Source organism: Amyelois transitella, chromosome 15 (assembly GCF_032362555.1).
Source record: "Amyelois transitella isolate CPQ chromosome 15, ilAmyTran1.1, whole genome shotgun sequence".
In the NCBI taxonomy this organism is placed as follows: Eukaryota; Metazoa; Arthropoda; class Insecta; order Lepidoptera; family Pyralidae; genus Amyelois; species Amyelois transitella.
In genome coordinates, this window is record NC_083518.1 from 4,322,495 (window position 1) to 4,340,318 (window position 17,824).

Below are 17,824 nucleotides of genomic sequence, written 5' to 3' on the forward strand. Positions count from 1 at the left end.
ATGCACCAGTCACGTGATTTTACTTATTATAATATTAGTCACATATATTCATAAATAATGTCTTAGATATGAGTATGCTGTTGCCGTCTATATATATTTAAATATACGGGACAAATAACACAGATTGAATAAGCCTCGAAGTAAGTTCGAGACTTGTGTTACGAGATACTAACTGAACGATACTATATTTTATAATAAATACTTAGATCGATAAACATCCAAGACCCAGACCAATCAGAGAAAGTTGGCTCTCATCATGCCCTGACCGGAATTCAAACCCGGGACCTCTGGTGCCACAGACAAGCGTATTACCGCTGCGCCACAGAGGCCATCAAAACTTATGCAAAAAATATCTATTCATTATTTTTATAGAAAGTTTTTAGCCCAATAGGGCCGACGCTTTGGTGAATTTAGTACTTGTGTAAGTAGTTCTCTCCGGTTGAGTTGAGTTTGGGGAAGTATAGAAGTTAAGTATGTTCATGTTGTAAAAAAAGAAAACGCCTCAAAAATAAATCTAACAATGTAACAAAATTTATCAACATTATTTTGTATTTACTATAACATTTTTGTTACGAAAATTTTCCATCTGCAGGTAGTAACAGCGACACTGCTATCCCAGCTGTAAAAAGAAAATATTAAGGGTATTCAATGCCATATCAATTATAAATACAACGATTTATATAAACCAAAGATTACGTTCTGCTAGATGACTTAACAATGAACAGCCATGTATAGTCATCCCCAAGTAAGTATGATAAATGCAAGATAAAAAAGTAACTTCCTAATTTGTTTTCAAACTTTCGTACTCTTTTTAGGAATCAGATACAGAAGTTTCAAACCTATTGTAGAGAAGCCAAATATAGATGTTTATATCTTCATCTATGCTATTCTTTTAATTATCAATACATAAGTAATTAAACCGTATAAAATACCATAATAGATAGAGCTTCTGTGGTGGAATAGGTAAGGTGCCCGGTTAAGATGCGTGATGCGCATACAGGTTCATATCCCATCTCAGCCATATGTACAAATGACTATATAATATACTACTATACCGATGCTTTTACGGTGAGGGAAAACATCGTAACGAACTGAAAGGCCACGTTCAGCTGTTTGGCTAAGTGATAGAATTGAGATTCAAATAGTGACAGATTGCTAGCCCATCGCCTAAAAGAAGAATCCCAAGTTTAAAAACATATCACTTAGTCGCCTTTTACGACATCCATGGGAAAGAGATGGAGTGGACCATAATCCAATACGGGTTAGGTTCCCCTGCATAAGTTGCGGAGGTCACATGGGAGTCGCTTCGTGTAAAGACTTGACTTACTCAATCCAGGATCCAAGGTCAAAAGGCGTACCCTTAATAGTGGGGATGTAATCGGGACTAACGCCAGAAGAAAGAATAAAACTATAAATCATAACTTACAAATGACAAACAATGACCAACAGTAGAACAGCAAACTGCAGTGGCTAACAATAGCGGCTCCAAAAATATTAACTCCTGCAAAAGACGCCATTCTTGCTGTCATGCTTCCAAGACTTGTCGCTAGGCCTCTGAAAAATATATTTTTTAATTAAGAATAGATTAATAAAAACAAATATAGCGCCAGTGGAAGAACGGTTAAACAGAGTGGCACAGATTCAAATCCTTCCGCAGCTACGAGTATTTGGACCAATGACTATTTTATAAGTTATGTACTTTGATTATTACCTTTTAAGAAATAGATGGAGTGGTCCTTTTTTATATTAGTGCCGGAACCGCACAGTAGTGCAGTCACGATACAAAATGATTTACGTGCCGTTGTGAACGTCAGACAGGAGTCGCTTTTTCTAAATATCTGTCTTACCCAATCCAACATCGTTGTTAGATGCGCCTTGGGCTACTTGCCAAAAAGGTGATTACTTTTAATAACAATCACAGCAGAGCGTCTGGGCAAAGGCTAATACAACTTAAGATCCCGTCAATATATCAGATGCTACTCACCTAAAAGATGTAGGATACATATCATTGAAGTAAGTCGCTACATTCCCGATTCCGATGCCAGTGATCATGACCATTGTAAATAAACCGACAGTGACTATAGGCTGAATAATCATATTTATTAAGACCAGGCAAATCGCAGATATAACAAGAGTACTGATAAGGACTAGACGTCTCCACTTGGCGACCGCTGATAGAGCAAGGTTCAAAACGGTTAGAACTATCCCGTAGAATATTCCGGAATAAATCGTATATTCCGACATGTGAGCGTCACAAGTTTCCTGAAAAAGATTTATTTTAATACAATCGTAATCTGTCTTACGAAATCTGCATAGCTTCAGAACTTTGTGCACACCAAACAACACAAACAGTAAAAAGTAGTCGTGAGTATTGAAACGATTAATTTTCTTGTTTTTTGTTTATCAATTTAAAAGCGTCTAGTCTACTCACGGTTCAATCCGGTTGCAATAATTTATAGCAATGCTATAAAGTTAAGGGTAAAGAAAACAACATAATTACAAAAGATCGATTCCATTTAGAGGTAATCCTGCCTTTGTACTGTGTATTAAGTTTTTATCCTGCTCTTTTTTTTAAATATCGTAGTAATGTAAAATAATATAATGCAATTCTAATTTCGATTGCAAACCTATTTTGCAATAGTTACCGAATGACTTACATTATCAGTCTTACTGTTAGTCGACGAATTGCTGTAGATTCGCTCGCAAAAATTCTTATCCTCTGTCGTAAAGTTGGAACTAAAGAGATTGTTAATAAAAAGCGGGAACCACATATAAAATACGTTGATTCTGAAACCAACATTGAAATATAATTTTGTAAAAACCGTACTTCAAACCAAAAGTATAAGAGACAATGTGTGGTGAACGAGCAACTTTTGATCATAAAATGTTAATATGTTCAAATATTATCATAATATCGCGTTAATTAAATATCACTCATTAATCGATCTCAAAATCATCCATTTCAAAGTGCGTAAGTTCTAGTTATGTTATCTTCTTTCTACAAACGGAAATCATAAAAGACTCATGGCCTTTTGTCGGACACCTTAACCACTCGATCATCTAATATCGATTGTTTATCGATCATCACACATATTGCAAACAGACATACACAACAAAATTATTAAGTCATTCAACTGTTCCATTGTATCAATTAAACTACATGTATCATGAGTTACATGAAGTTTAATTCCAACAGAGGTCTTGTTGTACTAATGAATGCTTGTTTACTGTGTCTTCAGTGAGCATCTGATTCATTTGTTATTATCAGTTCCATATTTATATTAATACAGTCAACATTTATTCATTCTTTTACTTTTCTTGTCATTTTTCTTTCTTTGTTTATTCTTTCATAATAAAGTAAAATTATTGCCAAAGATATTGTACATAGGTTATAGGTACATTCCTATGAGATTCAAAAGCTACGTTATTATCACCTCTACCTCTTTTACAGGGTAGACAAAGTTAAGAAATAAACAAGAATACCTTGCTGAATGACGTAATTGAAATTTTTGCTATCCCAATGCTAGAATTCTTTGAAAATATTAATAATACTAAGCATTAACCTAGATACGCGTAGTTAAAACATAACAGACAAACAGACCATCAAACTAATACAATATTTAAATCACTTACGTGCTGTAACAAATGGCAAAGAGGTAGAAGAGCTGCATTGTTCGCCATAGCAATGGCGGTTTGAATATTGGTACTGTTTTATCTTTCAGTGACATCCAAAACGATTCTGATACCTCCGTGTCTAATTGTTTCAGACTTCTAACCTGCAAACATATTGTTATGTAAATCAGCTTATTTACACGGAAGATTATCATTATGTGTAACGACAATGTTAGGTCGAGTAGTTCCGTTTGAGCTTCGTATGTGTTTCACTTGTAGCCGTTTGTCATTTTTTAGATATTTTTAATAACTCTTAGTTTATTTACTTTATTTTATTTTTCTCTATTACCACGGGCTTGATTCAATTTATAATGACTTGACTGCATTTGACATGTAGTGGTAGATTTGACGAAATGAAAATACGATTTGTATACTTGGTAACGAAAAATACAAACAGTTGATCGTGGCCTTTCAGTCTTTCGATAACTCTGTCTACCCCGTGAGGGGTAAAGTCGTAATTAAGTGTTATGTAATTACTTCGAAACGAACAATCTGAATATTTTTTGAACCCATTTTGATGAAATTTCATACATATTTCAGCAGTGACGTAGACAACTTTCATTCCTGGAAATTCTGAAGAACGTGACGTCCCGTAAAATATGACTACTCATATTATAAGTTTCTATGTTGGGTTTATATAATAATTTATTTACATACAAAAAACTTACAGAATATTCGTCTTTAGTCCTTTTGTTCAACTTATACATTTTTCTTAAAACATCTAGTGCTTGTTCGGTTTTTCCAACGGAAGCCAAAAACTTGGGGCTTTCAAACAAAAAGACTATCATCAAACAGCCCAAGCCCAGCAAGATTGCCATTGTAAATAAATATGCCCTCCAAGGCGTATATCTGATGGAAAGCCAGGGTATAGGCACGTCGATATGTTGAGGAAAAATTAAATAAGCTAAGCCTGAAAAATATTATTACATTAATTATGATACTTGATAGAATATTACCATAACAAATAGATCATTTTAAAATAATTCAAATAATGATTGTTGACATTATTTTATTACCGAAGACTGTTCCCAGCATTGGGCTGGGAAACCTTCGAAATTAAGCTTTCTATCGAAGACGAAAGTAAAGAGCTTTTTACATTGCATTTACAATGTGCGAGAGAGCCCAAGAAAAAGCTAGTAATAAAGAAAAAGAATTTTATACCAAATAACACAATGTCGGTAGCCAAATTGGCGCTGTTCATAATGAACATGTATTGGCTCCGGTGTTTCTCTACAGTGCACTCTCCCAAGTAAGTTATTGTCAAAGTGATGCCCGCTGAAGAACTGAAAAAGTTAATTTATAATATAAATATTTTTACAGTACGCTCGAATGAAACAATGTAATAATTTGACAAGAAAAAGCTTCTTTTCTTAAGCAGGATTTAATAGACAATGAAAGGAACTCATAAACTGTAGTCTTATCTTTTAGCGTCAGACTACTAACCTGTTTATTAGTTATTAAGTTTTGATTATTGGCTCTGCTCACCCCATTAAAGATAAAGACTTGATTGTAATGCGGCAAGAACCTCAAAATGACCAAAGAACACTTACAAACTGCTTCCTATAAATTTAAGTACGAGTAGAGTTTGCCAGTTGGGAGCAAAACTGGAGGCCATGGCGAACAGACAGCCGACTGACGTGGACAGCATGAGAGCTCTCCGTCTTCCTTGTGTGTCGGCGAAGTATCCCCACGGAAGGCTGAAGATAAACCCTATAAATGTACATACTTATACGCACAAACCCATAATCAGGTATTTAGCCCGTTAAGGGGTAGACTTCAAGGCTTGATAGAGTCTACAGTCTCAAAAACATTGAAAGGCTATGTATTTAAAAATGGCAAAATTTTAAAATTAAGAAATTTTTTGACTCCTTTAAAAGTGTTCCGAAGGTGGAAAGAAAATCTTTCACCAGATATTCCAAATTAGATCAAATTACTTTCATCTAGACTTTTATTTACCTTATTTACCTAGACTTTTAATTTGTTACGTTAATTGAATATATATAGTGAGTTAAATAAGTTTTCCTAGTAGTGTGACAATATCCAATTAAGTATGTATATAATATTGCATAATTTCACACTACAAGTAAATTACATCGCAATAGCAAAATAGTTCATGCGATAAGAGATCCGAGACAATTAATTGCACAAGTGTTTGTTAGGCTGTAGTTTGTGTAAAATAATTATTTACAAAGATAAACTCATTCTACTTACCAACTGAACAAATATTTTCAAAAGCTAAATATCATTTAATTCCATTTCCTTTATCGTTTTTCAGTATTTAAAAAAATTTCATAAGAATTTTGATAGTAAAATGTAGGTAACTATTTACATAAATAATAAACATAAAAAAATAAACGAATTATTGCAAAAATATTTTCTTTTTATAAAAAAAGCATTATTTTAAATTTTGCAAACGAATTCGTATTTTCAACAGTATTTTTCCCATGTAAATAATTGTTATAAGTCCTAAATTCCACGGAAAATGGTGTTGATTTTACACATATAATAAAGTTCTTCGGAATATGATGCTTCAATTTTATTTAAACCGCATGATGAATATAATGTGTCAACAAAATTAAGGTTACCAACATTTTTGCCGCAGTCGATAGCTACCTACTAAAAATTTAGATAAAAATAATTTGTTGAACCTGCTAAAGGTACTGAAGTTAATAGTCCACTTTCGGTCAACCCTATATTGAGTTCACACATAGCTAATGGTAGTATGACGCCAAAACTAAGGAGATCCAAACATGATGCATGGTTGATTAGACAGCATGCCGCCAGAACAGCATAGTTATAAAGTCCATGACCTGAAAATTACATAAAACTGCATTGTTTTATTATGGTCATTGGTACTGTTACTCACATATCTCACTTCACCCATAATTTGAAAGATTGACTTAAGTTAAATGTTTTAATGATGAAATTGAGATGAAAACAAAAAATTTAGTAAATAAAATAAGCTTTGTTAAGATAATATATTTTAAAACGAAATCTCTCTCTTTATTACTGTGTATTTTCAATCGTATCTCAGCTGTAGGAGTCAAAGATTAGGATGCGCTGGAGTTGTTGTCTTTACGTGTAGATTAAGTTACGTTAAGATTTTTTTGGAACATATAAACCCAAAATGTTATGATAGATTGAATAAATAATAGATATCGAATCTGTGTATGTAAAGTTTACTATATGTATACTCTTGTAACCGCGCAAATGCATTTCCCAAAAAGTTACATAGGTACCGATAAATAATTAAAATAACTAAGACATCCGCCACGAAAAGATTAAATTGTAATTAAAGAAAAATTTACACATACAGGTATTAATTAAGTCTTGTTGTTACGGCACTTAGATAAAGGTCTGTATTTCAAGTTTACGCTCATAAAAAAAATCATATTCTCATTGAAAAAATGAGAAAAAGTACTTATAAAAAATTGTTTAGTTGTTGCTCATAACAAATTTCCGCTCCCTAGAGTTTTCAAGGAACACATACTATGTGTATATGTTCATGTGTGACATACTTATCTGTCATTTCAAGACCCGTTAATTTCGGTTGTAAATTGTATGCGAGTCATATTATTGTATCAATTGTACATACCTAATTGTAGACTTTAATAATTGATTGATTGATAACTACGCAAGTACATATTTGGATGGACCGACATGCAGATGGCCTATATTTCTGTTTATTTAACTATAAGAATGTTATTTTAATAAAATTTAGTATTGCCAGCTTATAAATAAGTACTGAAATACTGACCTGATTCACACAACGCATCATCAATATTGTAATCCATTATATTCAGTCTTACTCGTTATAAATAAGTTAAAACTTGGCCACTTTGTAATTTGAAAGTGTGTTAAAATATAAATAATTAAAATATACTCGCACATTGAAATATTGTTCACATGTTGAGTATGGCTCAGTCGCGTTGTTACTGACAGTGAAAACATAACATAGTAACTTCGTTCAATCATTCTCAATTTGAGAACTGACAGTAGTCATCCTCGTTTTATGCGAAATATTTAATTGCAATGAGTAATGACAACATTTAATGACATGGTTTGATATTTTTAAATGAATGGAAATGTAATTGGGATACATTAAAATATGTATATAGGTACCGGACAAATCACATTTTTTGAACTTACCTCAAAGTCAGTTCGAGTCTTTTGTTATGGAACGATAGGCGTCTATACCCCTTGCGGGGTAGACAGAGCCGAAAAAAAACAGAATCGGAAAGACTGAAAGACCACGTTTAGCTGTATGGCTGAATTATACTCTATTTTATTAAATGTAATGATTTAATTGCTCATCAAATATATTAAAATTTATAAAGATCCAATAGATCAGAAAAGTTTGGTTTTCATCATGACCTCACCGGGGTTCAAACCCAAGAGAGACGGATCAGAAACAAGAACACTACCACTATGCCATGTCGGTCATCAAGGGCGATATCGGCAGAGAGTTCGTGACCTTTATTTTTAAGCATTCTTCTTTTTCAAACTCACTCAATCTTTCTATCATATAAAAACGTATATCACTTGCGAACATAAAATTTTCATGCACACATAATTCACATATATGTCCGTCTATATTTATTGACACTCTGTGGCTTTTACTTACCCATAAATGGATCGATATAGTTTACGAGTGATAAGGTAAATGTTACTTACGTCATGTAAGGTATTAAATTTCATAGACCGTACAAAGTAAATGGATGACTTATTTGCTAGAACAATGCTCCTTTTCATAAACATACATAACATATAATAACGTAAATGCAGGTATATACCCTTGTGAGGTAGACAAAGCTTGCAGTCATCAAGACTGATAATGATAGAATTGAGATTAAAATAGTGACAGGTTGCTAGCCCATCGCCTAAAAGAATCCCGTTAATCCTTTAGTCACCTTTAACGACATCCATGGGTAAGAGATGACGTGGTCCTATTCTTTTTTCATTGATGCCGGGAACTACACGGCATAATATTCAATATATTTAATTTGCTCCACTAAGGTAACTGCACTGACAAGAGTTAGTTCTTAAACATAAGAACAAGATGATATTTCAAGATTGTTTTCCATTATTTTTACACCTAAAGAAATGCAAGTGTAAAAATAATGTATCTTTTATCGTACCCAACTATATAAGACTTTCGTAATCTCCAAAATCCTATTATACCTTCCAAGGAGTTAGTAAGTAGCTACATATTTACGCTACAATGTTTGAACGTCCAAAACACGGAAAGTTAGTAACAATGTCTCATTCAATTCCCTCAATATCTACTGTTACCTTTTGCTTACGACTTCGTTCGCGTTCCCTTAGTACTTAATTATTTTAAACCTTCGTCGTAAAGTTCACAGTGAGATGTAATGTGCCATAATCTAATTATTTCATTCATAAATAAGAAAACTGGAACTTTTAGTGTGATGCTTGAGCAAACAAAAAACACACACATTGTCATTTTATAGATGTCAGTTATTTCTATAACATAATTTAAAAAAAAAATGGATAACTATCTGGTGTCTATGGATGTCGTAAAAGGCGACTAAAGGAAAATTTATCTAGTGGGGCTTTCATTATAATCCAATATAGTAGAGAAAAGGTTGCGGAGGTCAGACGGGAATCGCTTCGTTTAAAAACCTGGCTTCCCAGGTCACGATCATGGTCAAATGGCACACTCCGGGCTCCTCTGCTGCCGTGAGGATGTAACTGAGACTTACGCCAATAAAAAGAAGAAAAAATATAGATTTCATACAAGGTGTTACTAAAGCAATCCAAATAATTAATCAGATTTATATTTTTATCTATCAGCACTCACCCGATCTCATTAAGATTCGGGTTTGGTAGTTTCTCGATTTCTGAGCACGATATAGCGTGTAATAAACTTCAATATTTCATTACAAGCTTCAGCAAAATAGAAGTTGACAGGAGTCGGGAACTACGCCAAGACTGGTACTTGGAACAGATAAATCAATGGGCTCCTCTTGGTCCTTTTTGTGTTTTCCTGCACTTTAGAAGAGGAACACTTTATCTCTTTTCCATGGACATCGTAAAAGGCGACTTACCTCTAATCGATGTTACCTATGTGTTGCCGTTATATCTCAGAAGAAAACTAGAATAAAAATGTCATACCTAGAGTAAAATATATATAACAAACATCCATATAGACACGTCTACATCCCGAACATGGTAAACTAAGCCAACAGTGAAAGGCCACGTGCTTCATAAGGTATGGCTTTATGATGGAATCGAGATTCAAATAATGACAGGTTGCTGGCCAATCGCCTATAAGAAGAATAATAAATTTATAAGCCTTTCCCTCAGTCACCTTTTAAGGTACCCATGGGAAAGACATGGAGTGGTTCTATACTAAAGTGTCGGAAACCACACGGCACAAATTAAAGTAATTTGTTTTTTAAACAAGTTCCATTACTTTTAAATCTTCGCTTTTAAGACAAGTCGGTTTTAAAACAACTGCTTTTCATTAATTCTGCATACTTATTTTGTAGCCATTATTACTCTATACTCCAGAGGTATGTCTAGACTCTTGTTTGTTAATTTATCAAAAGTGAATGTCCCGACCAAATATTTAATACTAGCTTTTACCCGCAGCTTTGCCCGCGCGAATTTAGAGCCAGCAACAAAAGAATTCGGGTTTTTCGCAAATTCCACGGGAACTAAGTTTTTACTGGGACAAAAAGTATGTCCTCAAGACCGTTAATTATTTGTACGCAAATTTCATAAAGATTGGTTCAGGAGATAACGCTGAAGAGAAATCAAATAAAGTCACTTTCGCATTTGTAACATTAGATAGTTCGCATTTGTACATACATACACATGGTCACGTCTATTTTCCTTGCGGGGTAGACAGAGCCAATAGTCTTGAAAAGACTGAATGGCCACGTTCAGCTATTTGGCTTAATGATTGAATTGAAATTCAAATAGTGACAGGTTGCTAGCCCATCGCCTAAAAAAGAATCCCAAGTGTGTAAGCCTATCCCTTAGTCGCCTTTTACAACATCCATAGGAAAAAGATGGAGTGGTCCTATTATTTTTTGTATTGGTGCCGGGAACCATACGGCAATTTGCATTTGTAGCTAATGCTAATGCAAGTAAGTACATAACATACAATTTTATACAAATAATATCAGCACCCTTATTCACAAACTTTGGACAAGGCATATCTTAATTTCCATCTCTATCTAGTCTTGAGGTCCACTGCAGAGTAGGAGAAAGACAGATGATAAGTCACATGTCTTATCAACGTACGTGAATTGACGCTGGACTTTGTCTATTACTGGGAAAAAAGAATCAATTGACCCATTTAGATGAAGGACACGTTTGGACGAATTTAGATTCAGAAAAAGTGGCAGGTTGGCCCTTCATCAAAATCCCCAGTTCTCTATTCCGTTGGCTGACTTTTACAATCACAAAATAATACATTAATCACAATAGGTTTCGATAAAAATTCCATATTTCTGACCAACCTTCTTGATAATACACAATACTACTTTCACTTTTACTCTCAAAACCAAATCTAAAAATCAATCATTACCTACACATACATGCATACGAGTACATTAATCACATCTTTATCCTATACGGTGTAGACGAAGAAAACAGTCAGAAAAAGGATAAAAGTCCACGTTCAGTTGTTAGGCCCAATGATGGACTTTAGATTCAAATTAGTAACAGGTTGCTAGCCTCTCTCCTAAGAAGAATTTTAAGTTTATCAGCTTTTCTTTTGATTTACTTTTACAATATGAACGGGAAGAGAAGCAGTTGGCATTTTGTATTCGCTACCGGGCCACTTAGATGCTTCAGACCAATCTTGATAATTCACATTACTTCCTTGACCTTGCTTTGAAAGGTTGAACCTTAACTCCATCACTGAAAATTTATTACAAAAGTATTAAATTATATGAAAAAAAATCTCAATTAAAATCTCGAGCAAAGAACCTGTGTAAACGATATCGCGGTGCTAGAAATGAGGAATTTTCTCGGCGCTCTCCACCGCGGCACGAGGTCTAGAGTTCAATTCAATTATGCTCAGGTTGCGGTAATACTAGATATTTATCAAAGTTCCTTCTCTGTTATTATTTTATGAGACTTGATACTGCTGTAAGATTCAACCCAATGAAATATTGTAATCAAAATACTAAATGTTACCCGCGACTTCAACCGTTTACAATCTATACAAATTATAACTGATTATTACTTCAGTGTCTTAACTATGTTAGTGCAAAGTTTCATGAAAATCCGTTCAGTTCAGTGCCGTGTGGTTTCCGGCACCATTACAAACAAAGAATAGGACCACTCCATCTCTTTCCCATGGATGGCGTAAAAAGCGACTAAGGGATAGGCTAACAAACTTGTGATTCTTCTTTTAGGCGACAGACTAGCAACCTGTCACTATTTGAATCTCAATTCTATCATTAAGCCAAACGGCTCTGAACGTGGCCTATCAGTCTTTTTAAGACTGTTGGCTCTGTCTACTCCGCATGAAATATGGACGTGATTATATGTATGTGTAAAATCCGTTCAGTCAATTAATATCTTTTTTTTAAATCTGTTTTTATTTTGTTTTTCAAGCACTAGTGAGATTTTGTTGTATAGTTATATTTAACACTTAATAAGAAAAAGCTTTATTGCTTTAGTAATGTAGTATTAGATTGTGTAATATAACCTTCGTTGAAACCCAGGATTTTTCCCAAGAATCCCGTCCCAGCTATAAAGTAAATTAGGATCATGAAGTTCAAAAGTAGGTTATGGGGGTCAGCGATAAACAACACTTGTCTATTATGGGATGCATTACCATGTAGACAAGTCCCAATTTCCAGTTAAGACAACACCGATTTACATAGCAAAACAAAGGAATTATATGTCTGATGGGATAGACAGAGCCAGCAGTCTCAGAATGACTGAAACACCATTTTGAGCTGAATGGTTTTGATATTAAAATAGCGACAGGTAGATACCCGTCTTCTAAAAGAATAACTTACCCATTATAGCCTTATACCGTGCAATTACACTAGTAATCTATCAAAATCATAATCCCGCTTGATTGAATTGAAAACTTTTAATTTATCAACATATCTATAGTTCAAAGTGCGACTCATTAAAATTTAATCATCACGAAACGTGGTGCTGCGGTACATTTATTTATTTATCTCGTGCAGAAAGCGACTGAAATTTGGAACTGCTAACAAATTCCACGAAACCGTCCGATTTTCCAGGTTGTTCCTGGAATACGAGTGATGTATACTGGTATGAGGTAGTAGTTAAGATTTTAACATTGCAAGACACGACTAGAATTATTTTGGAATGTTTCCAAATTAATTCGTTTGCATCCGAGGACTTTATTAATTCTTTCATGCAAATATTCTTGAGACAAGTTCAAGTGAAACAAAAGCTTTGCTACATTGTTTAACAACATTAAAATCACTTAACGGTGAATATTTGAAAGCCATCAGTATAAAATGTAATCAGTTTCACTCTAAAAGCTATTTTTAAAACATTTACACTATTACACTTTTAGTAATAAAACCAATTGATATTTTTTAGTCTTCTCTATCCTTTTAGCCTAATCTTGAAGGTTTTTATTATTTGGATTTAAATGAAAGTAATCCCTTTAACACCCATTTTCCTGTTTATCGCACTGGTGAAATAAAATAAAATGAATCATACAAAAAACGTCGAAAACTAAAAAGTGTTAGTTAAAAGATGAGGGTGGTGTCACAAACATGGGCGATGTGATGCGCTAACGAATTCGTTACCTACTTTTAATTGAATTATCTGAAAGAGCCACTCCTTTTTTTGGAACAGATTTTTTAGGAGGTGCAGAAACGTTGCTAAAGTTTACATACGTTTCCACTAGTTTATTTAAATTTTTAGGCAGAATAATAAAGAATAATCAATTTAACAATGAACTGATCAATATATATGAATCTTTTGCGTTTCTGTATAGCACGACCATGAATGTACTTGGGATAGGAAGCAGGGATTTGGGTTAAGTTCATTGAAAAGTACTCTAAGATAGGTAATTCTGCTTTTTACGCGAGCGTGTATAATAAACACGTGTAACAGTGAGAAGTTGAATTAAGCATTCAAGTACTGTATTGTTTAAAATTTTTAATGTGCCCTTTTGAATAAACATATTACTATTTACTGATTTACTTTCTTAAACAAAATAAAATATAACTTCATACCTAAAAAAAACGATGAAAATTGATATTGTAACTGCACTGAAAAATCTTTACAAGTTTAAGGAAGTAACTTTTCGAACTCGATTTCGGAGGAAACGTTTCAAGCTATGAACAAACAATGAACAATTTAACGAGTAACTTGTGTAGACACCGCTTAGCGCGCCATTTTGAACATTACCATAAACTTCATTGCTGTTAAAACTCTGAAGTAAGCTTTTAGAGTGGTCCCCTTAAGTTTACTTTTATTTTTAACTGACTCAGTTTAGTGCCACTACCACTTAGTGCACGATACTATTAATTCCGTAATTGTAACATAGTGTGATCACGGCACTAGGAAATTCTGTGTACAATACAAGAAAACCAAGGTTTTGGCTGACCAACAAGTATGGAAAAGAAAAAGTGAGTCGTAAACTTTTTAGATGACTTACAAAGCGTTTTTTAAGGTTTCTCTAACAAATTTTTAAATACAAAATACTGTGCCGAGTCCACACAAAAAGTGGCATAGAATGATGAAGAAGAAGACATCTCATATCAAAAATAAGACAAAATGGCTCCAATTTACAAATACTAGCTACCTTAATCATCAAGTTAAACTTCCAATATTACTTTTTTCTCTTCAGAAAATAATGAATTTTATTACGCTATAGACATGATACAACAGATTTAAAATTCTGCATTAAATAAAATAAACTCTTATTGCATTATTTCTGAACGTCATTGTACAAGAAACCCTATCTTTAAGGTGTCTTGGGAGCGGTTTCTCAATTCCATTTAATTAATTATATACTCGTATAAGCTCGGTGCTTTCTGGAATTTGCAATATTAGCCCTTAAGATTTCCATTATCATTACAGCTATTAATTAAAATCACAGAGTAATGGTATGATTTATAATGATGATGTTTATCCGTTAGGAATAATTTTCCTCTATATAATTCGAATTCAATTTAAATACAAAAATCAGATTATTTATCAAAGAATGTCCAGCGAATATTGACGTTCTTTTCCATTTAAAATAGAAACATTTTTTTAAAGTACGCGCTAGCCAATCACTTGCGGCTTCACCCACGTGAAGAATATCCTTTTGTACTTTTCCGTACTCCATACTTATCTATATAGTGGTATTAACGTCAAAGATGGATATAAAAACATACCTTTACATCATCAATATCAATAATAAAAGAGTAAAAAACACTTCTGTAAACATATAACAAAATTTGGGGACGAATAAACAGGATCAGTAAAAATTTTAAAAGAAACTTTGTTTATTCATTCACGCTGTTATCCAGAACTAGTGGACAAATTCGAAAATATCTGCACCTAGGCAACATTAGGCTATAAATGATATTGAAAACTTGATAGAACCATGATGGTCCCGCTAAGCTGTAGGAAATTAACCTATACATGATGACAGTCATCGTTCAGCCACGCCTGTACGAGTAACCTGAAATAGATACATTCCACAGTATATAATAAAAAAACTATCAATCAATCAAAATATATTTATTAATAATTAAAAATGACAGTAAAATGTGGCAACTATTACTACTACGTAAGGTACTACGTTCGATTCATATACTCCGTTGTATAACCCATGAAAGAACAGTGTCCGCATTCTGACTATGTAGAAACTCATGAATATAGAAGTACTTACTAACCACCATTCAGGCATGTTGCATGGTCATATTGTCTAGCGTTATGCTCAGCAACATATGAATTTTATTAACATAATCTCGGATATGTATGTAGACTGCATGTTCTGTCTCTCACATTTAGTTTAAAACTGGCCTTTGCGCGCGATTGCGTTCACGTGCAAATCCAACCGGAAAGTATTTATTAGGAATACTGAAGTAAAGATATGGATTTCCTCAACATCACAAGACAAAAAGAAATAATTTTTTTCAAAATAAATAAAAAAATCACTATTTTAATTGTAGACGGAGTAAATTTGACCATAACAACATTGCGTCAAATGATTATTCAGTATTTTTTTTTTATTGAAAAATTACTTATTTGAAATTTTTTCACGTTTTCTAGCTTCTGCTTTTATAAATGGATTCAAGATTAGAAATTAATAATGTATATTTGTTAAATAAACAAGTAAGGGGTATCCCTTGAGAGCAAACAGGAAGCGACCATAAATTCTCTTGAACCATTGTGCTGCTTTACATTTTACAAGACCTTTTTTAATAAAAGCATGACTGGTTTATTTGAAATACCTAGTTATATGACTATGAGATAACATATACTAGAAAAAAAATTGGTTTAATGTAATATTTCTTCTTAATATTGAGCTTTTAACTACATACATTAATAGTAACAGATTACTAGCCTGTTGAGAAATCTGGGAAAGAGATGGAGGGGTCCTATTCTTTTTTCTATTAGTGCCCGGAACCACACGGTATAAATACTTACATACACGGAGAATTATTATTCATATCACTTTTTCTCTGTCAAATGACGTTTCATTTGGCCAAACTGAATGAACTTTTCTTAAACAAATTAGGTACTATAGAGGTAAATTATATTCACAATGGATGAACTTCCCGTTTATTATTTTATTCAGGTGCACGATATTACATGTTTACATTTAATTAGTACATGATACGGTCCTTTCATTCCAGATTTATAGTTCCCAGTGGTATTTCATAAGCCAAAGTTGCAGACTTATGCGCGTGTGCAATGAAACTCTGAGCTCCTACAGAGGCTTCAGTCTGAAACTGGATTCTCGCAAAGAGGTCGCGTCATTCTATTACACCCTCGAAGTATCGAGACCCTAACTTTAACCAAAAAAAATATGTAAGTTGGTGAACATGTCGGTATAATACGAAAGTAAGTATGTTAGTGGAAGTGACTAAGGTTTTTAGTGATTTCGGGCGGGGACAAAGTTTGTATGAAGTTTTTCCAAGTTAAGGTACGTGAGATAAGTTATTGTTTTTCAACTTGTACTTTTGTCGTGAATATTTATGATAAAAGTTTTTGTGTTTTTGTTTTATGATGTCATTTGTTTTCTGGACTTCATTCTAAAAAATTTTTGTTTCAAATTTAGGATTTGAACATCAGATTTCAGTAGTAATATATTAGAAAGTTAGTTGAAGTGACATAATAATATGTAGGTAATACATTCAATATTTAATACGAGGATGCTTTTATACACCAGTCCAAATTTCTGAATATTCATTCATTCATATAATCACGTCAATATCTCTTGCTCTTGGGGTATAGAGAGCCAGCAGTCTTGAAAGACTGATAGACCACGTTCAGCTGTTGGGCTTAATGATAGAAATAAGATTCAAATAATAACAAGTTGGTAGCCCATTGCCTACAAGAGGAATCCCAATTATATATTAATTCACATATTATTTCGAATAAGTTTTCCTTATTAACTTCAGACACAACAATTAACAAGAAATATTTTTAAAACTTACAAAAGTATAATATAAGTCAATATTAAAATGTGTGGATTTAACGTATAGTATCAGCTGATCGGACAATTTGTATAGCAAAAATATATTAAGCTGCATATTTTTCAAAAACTTGATCAGAATAATAAAATACCAGTTACGAAGTGTTTAAATTGTAATAACTAAAGATGTACACTCATTTAAAATAAAAGTTTGAATTGATTAAACAAACCCCGAATATATACATATTAAAAAAAAGTTGGATCAACATGATTTCAGTACGCTACCAGCCAAGACATATTCCAAAAAACGAAGATTTTTATTTTATTTCGTTGAAGTGTAATTATTAATTATCCAGTAAGTTACTCTACAAGCAATCATTGCATGTTAAGATAGAATTAAGCTTCTGAAATAAATAAATGTTATTAAATGTGCCTGTTACTTTATTGGGTATGTTGGAGACACAAAATTTAGGTACTTAAGGTAACAGAATATCATTCGAAGGAGATTTTTTTCAAACATCATTAATCGTAACATTCTCG

The 17,824-nt window shown here is 33.2% G+C and overlaps 1 protein-coding gene across 5 annotated transcripts; it reads right to left on the reverse strand.

Annotated features, from left to right (window-relative positions):
• Nucleotides 1-511: 511 nt before the first annotated feature.
• On the reverse strand, nt 512-7,595 carry LOC106135695 (uncharacterized). 5 transcript variants are annotated; one of them, XM_013336060.2, is made up of 10 exons: nt 7,430-7,595; nt 6,321-6,482; nt 5,223-5,382; nt 4,834-4,955; nt 4,341-4,582; nt 3,634-3,776; nt 2,658-2,787; nt 1,985-2,262; nt 1,427-1,554; nt 512-619 (listed from the first exon to the last, which is right to left on the reverse strand). In XM_013336060.2, the coding sequence occupies exons 1-10, from the start codon at nt 7,464-7,466 to the stop codon at nt 570-572; spliced, it is 1,452 nt and encodes a 483-aa protein (XP_013191514.1). In that variant the 5' UTR covers nt 7,467-7,595; the 3' UTR covers nt 512-569. The 5 variants fall into 5 exon arrangements, with proteins under 5 accessions (XP_013191514.1, XP_013191515.1, XP_013191516.1 ...); XM_013336061.2 differs by lacking the exon at nt 6,321-6,482; XM_013336062.2 differs by lacking the exon at nt 6,321-6,482 and having other exon boundaries at nt 7,562-7,587.
• Between the last annotated feature and the right edge of the window lie 10,229 nt (nt 7,596-17,824).